Source organism: Anneissia japonica, unplaced genomic scaffold (assembly GCF_011630105.1).
Source record: "Anneissia japonica isolate Jap-2015-1 unplaced genomic scaffold, ASM1163010v1 scaffold284860_len1800451_cov186, whole genome shotgun sequence".
Taxonomy (NCBI): domain Eukaryota; kingdom Metazoa; phylum Echinodermata; class Crinoidea; order Comatulida; family Comatulidae; genus Anneissia; species Anneissia japonica.
In genome coordinates this window covers 979,391-983,673 of record NW_022706010.1, presented here as the reverse complement: position 1 = coordinate 983,673, position 4,283 = coordinate 979,391, and the positions used below count along the sequence as shown (strand labels likewise).

At 38.9% G+C, this 4,283-nt stretch overlaps 2 protein-coding genes and 1 non-coding gene across 3 annotated transcripts in view; all 3 read right to left on the bottom strand.

Moving 5' to 3' along the window:
- LOC117105990 overlaps positions 1–282 on the bottom strand; it is a 3,171-nt gene extending 2,889 nt beyond the window's left edge. Inside the window, exon 1 of the mRNA XM_033247292.1 lies at positions 277–282. Within this exon, the coding sequence (XP_033103183.1) occupies positions 277–282 (6 nt within the window). The remainder of the gene's footprint in view (positions 1–276) is intronic.
- On the bottom strand, positions 242–324 carry Trnal-uaa. Its single transcript has one exon. It is a non-coding gene; the product is annotated as a tRNA-Leu (tRNA).
- Positions 325–1,445: 1,121 nt separating this feature from the next.
- Positions 1,446–3,357, bottom strand: LOC117105989 (uncharacterized protein C5orf49 homolog). The gene is made up of 5 exons (XM_033247291.1): positions 3,330–3,357; positions 3,090–3,187; positions 2,854–2,982; positions 2,363–2,473; positions 1,446–1,604 (listed from the first exon to the last, which is right to left on the bottom strand). The coding sequence occupies exons 1-5, from the start codon at positions 3,355–3,357 to the stop codon at positions 1,446–1,448; spliced, it is 525 nt and encodes a 174-aa protein (XP_033103182.1).
- Between the last annotated feature and the right edge of the window lie 926 nt (positions 3,358–4,283).

Sequence of the window (4,283 nt, the reverse complement as noted above, 5' to 3'; positions counted from 1 at the left end):
GATTTGTTCAATAATACTGTAATTTGAAACCACTTTTCCGAAGACCCAGTAATCTTCAAACTTTTAAACACAAAGATAGCCCTCTAATTGGAGAATAACCCCGAGACCACCCCAATGATTTTCGGGTCCCAAAGGTTGTCTCGAATTGGAGGGTGAACTGTAGGCGCTATATATTTCTTGTCTAAAATTAGCATATAGTTACGCATGTCAAACTAAACATAAAATTAAGGTAAAAGAATTATACCAGGGATGGGGTTCGAACCCATGCGGACTTACATCCATTGGAACTTAAATCCAACGCCTTAACCACTCGGCCACCCGGGTGCTCTCTTACACTCGCGCCCGCCTTTGTGATGGGCAGGTTTCAAATAAATTTACAACGAGCCTACCCGTGTCAGAACCATGTTTTAGTGATGGTGGCTTAGGATGGCAGTTCTCACAGTATTTTCGGTTATACTGCCAAGTGACTAATTACCTTAATAAATTGCCTAGCCTATTACCAATGGGGTAGGCCCTATCTACTGGGGTGAGCAGGAGGATTGTAGGACACCACCCCCCCCCCCCCTCCCCACCCCACTAAGCTGGCACCACGCAGACGCACCAACTGGAAATTTTTTAAACAAAAAAAAAAATGACGCTCAATTTACCTCATAATACCATATTTTTGCCAGCTAGCTAACACCAACTCACTTAGTCATCGAGCCACACAATCAGACCTCCCCGCCCCCATCAGCCCTTCATTTATATTCTCCATACTTTAATGAACATAATGTGTATTATACACTGAAGAACACATTTCGGAGCAGAGAAGGAGGACTGTCTCTACCGCGGATAATGCCAAATCCATTTTAAGTCATTGTATAGACATTTACTCTCTCAGGTAAATCTGAATAGGAGAAACTACATTCAATTAAAACACTGTGTTAAGTCAGTAAATTACAATTAGACATTCAACTTCAATTAAATTATCGCTGATTTACACTCTACCAGCCAATTACGATAATATTATTTATGCTTAATTAAAAGTTTTCAACTGAAATACTAAGAATGTACTTTAATGTACTATCAGTCAAATTAAAATACAGGAAAATACCTAAAAAATTCAAATAAAATGTTGAGTAGCTCATTTGAAAGGATCATAAAGATTATTAGCTTGAATATAATATAACAAAACTCAAAAATACGTATTACATTCGTCAATAGGTTATCCTCTTTACTGAAATGATAAGCGATGCTCGTCACTGGGAGCCTTATTCCGGTAGATTTTTTACCTCGTGTGCGATAATAAATAAATACTTAGTCCTAATTTACATACTGTATATGCAATAATATTTATTTTTTTGATAACAGATCAATAAAAATATAAATAATATAACAAATCTCAAAAGTACGTATTACATTCGTCACTAGATTATCCTCATTATTGAAATAATAAGCGATCCTCGTCACTGGTCTGAGCCATATTCCGGTAGATTTGTACCTCGTGTGCGATAAAAACCTTTAACTACGCGCTCGATGCGCGCGTGTTGACGGGAAGGTACTTCGAGTGGTTTTCCGTGTCCGTACGCTGACGATGACAGTACGGGTATCTGTTTTGAAGATTCCTTCAAATGGGAAAAATAATATAAAAATTATTGTATACGAAGCTAATTAGCGTTTATATGAATTTTCAATTTTGTTGAAGATAATTTTCTGCTAAAAACTTTAAGCCGGGCAATCACTGCGTCGTACGACCGTCGCACGTCAAATCCACCTCTGCTTCCGGCTAGCGATAGACGACGTAACGCCGTCTGCTGATTGTCAGTGAAAGTCTGAACGGATCCTCATAAGCGATCCGTTGGTTCCCCGCCGTCGCGTGCGTTCGTCGTCGCGTCGCCGTCGCACGCAGTGATAACTATATTTAATATTAATCTTGTTATGTTGTAGGCGAGACTGTTTTTATACCTTGCTTAGCGAACCCGCCGCGCGCCAATAATGGTGATTTCGAATAAAAATAACGTTATATTTTTGTCCTATTAACGCACCCACCGAAATTTTATAAAAAAAAAGTTTTCCTTTATCCCGCCGTAACCTTGAATTTCCAAAAAAAAATAAATATATATTTATGTATATGTTTCTTCCAAATTTTATAGATAGCGGACCCAGGTTTGGTTTGAAGGAGGGGGTGTTTGGGATGGGTAATGGTGGGCAAGACTGGTTCCTGTTTCTCTTTTTGTTGCAAACAATGTAGATTCCCTTTCTAAAAGAGACCTTAAAATCTTAACATAAAAGTTGGCATATCTGAGATATAGACGCCATGTGTCCCTGAGACGTCATACTTTCCCTGTATCTCTCTTGTAATATTGGTAGATATGCGCCTTACCTCGGAATACACATTTAGGTTCATGGTGTGCTGACGGTCGTCCCGGTGTATCTTACTATGGAAGCCTTCCTCAACGTGGAATAATCGGTCGTAGGTCGAACTAGGTTTGTTCTAATGATAAAATCGATGACAGATTTAGCGATAATAATATCTGCAGAATATATAAATGTCAATGTATCTTCCCCTGAAATGCCAATCCATGGTGTCATTTTTGAGTAGTCGTTTTATGTAATTCCTGACAAAGCACATGATCAGCTTTGTTTATTGGCTCATCACCTCTCAATAATTAAGTAAAACTAAGAAATATGTTTAGGTACCTTAGTGAATAGTAAGACGTAAGTAGTAAGTATATGCAAGTACCCAGTAATTTACCAAAATCAATTATACTAGGTCTATTCAAAATTGGCTGTTGCTTGTTGTTACTCTTTACGTGTTCATTTATATTTTCTAGTTTGTTGTTAGCTACCGGTACGTTTTTAACTGATATTTACCTGTTTGTTGTTGTTGAAATATGTATTTTTCTCTTTCAACTGTTGCTCTGTCGCTGATTGGATGCCTGGCCATTGTTCAGATCCATCGCCTTTTGTTGCTAAATGATTCTTCCGTATGTTTTTCTCGCGCTGAAAATATCAACATAAGATTAAGACTTAGTATTTAGTAACCCAGATTTGCGTACTTTCAATATCAACTTAACCATAGATACGATCGAGTAGGAAAAACGACTCACCCGCACAATTTCTATCCATCTTAGTTTCACTTCCTCAGGTGTGGGTATTTTTTTCCCATAATTTGACATAGTCTTTCCTGTCTCTCCTGGATCCATATCTATTTATTTATTTTTTTTTTATCGTGTAGACCTATTGCTTTAATAATGCTAAATGATGTAAACCGACATAAAGTTAGCAAGTTTCTGATTAATAGTGATCCTACGCTTTTTCCTTATGTGTGTTTGTAAACACGCCGTTACCATGGATAATTCCTATGGCTACAGGCATAGTGAAGACGCCCGCGTACCAATGTTATTAAGTTGTGAACAGAATAGACCTTTCCGCTAAGCTCCGCCCCTTGGATTTTGTTGCTAAGGTCCCACAAAACGGCAGTGTCAAAACATACGCGAACACGTGCGTTTGTGGGACAACACGTGTGTTTGTAAGACGCGCGCGTATTTCTAGCGTTGTTCCGATTAGTCAGTTGTTAAGTTTGATTGACACTCCGGAAAGGTCTATTGGAGTGCCTGCAGAGAAAAACTCACTACCTATAATGTTCAAACACCGGACCTGATACCGTACCCCGTAGCTGTGGTTAGTGTAACGGCAGAAAGTACGCCTGTGGTCCCAATTCTTAAGTTGCGGGCTCTCACAAGTAAAAAAAAATCTACCATAAAATTTAACCCATCTTCCACGAAATCATATTTGATTGTTTTTACTACATTATTAGGGGTTGGATTTATCAAACTTACTTAACGTAAAACTTTGCTTAAATTCTTCGTCTTAAATCCATAAATCCCAGCACAGGTCTTTTAACATTACAGACATGTGATAATGTATGGTTAAGTTTTGTATTTTGCTAGCTTTCATAAAGATTTGTTCAATAATACTGTAATTTGAAACAGGGACGTAGCCAGGATTTTGAAAAGGGGGGGGGGGGAGAAGCCGTTATGCGAATTACGTATGACCCCGGCGGGGTCAAGGGGGCGAATCCCCATGTGAAGTAGCGCACTCTGAACGTTCTTAGGACTGTTTGAGAGGATACAGTGAAAATTGCAATAGACGCATTATAAATAATCCAGATCAAGGAATTCGAAAGAGAGGTGAACCAGGGAGGGACTTTCACAGACCGAGGAACCACCCACCTCAGCCCCACCATGATTGGGGCTGAGGTAAGAAAATTTATGATTAGGGCATCTCTAGATGGCCGGAAA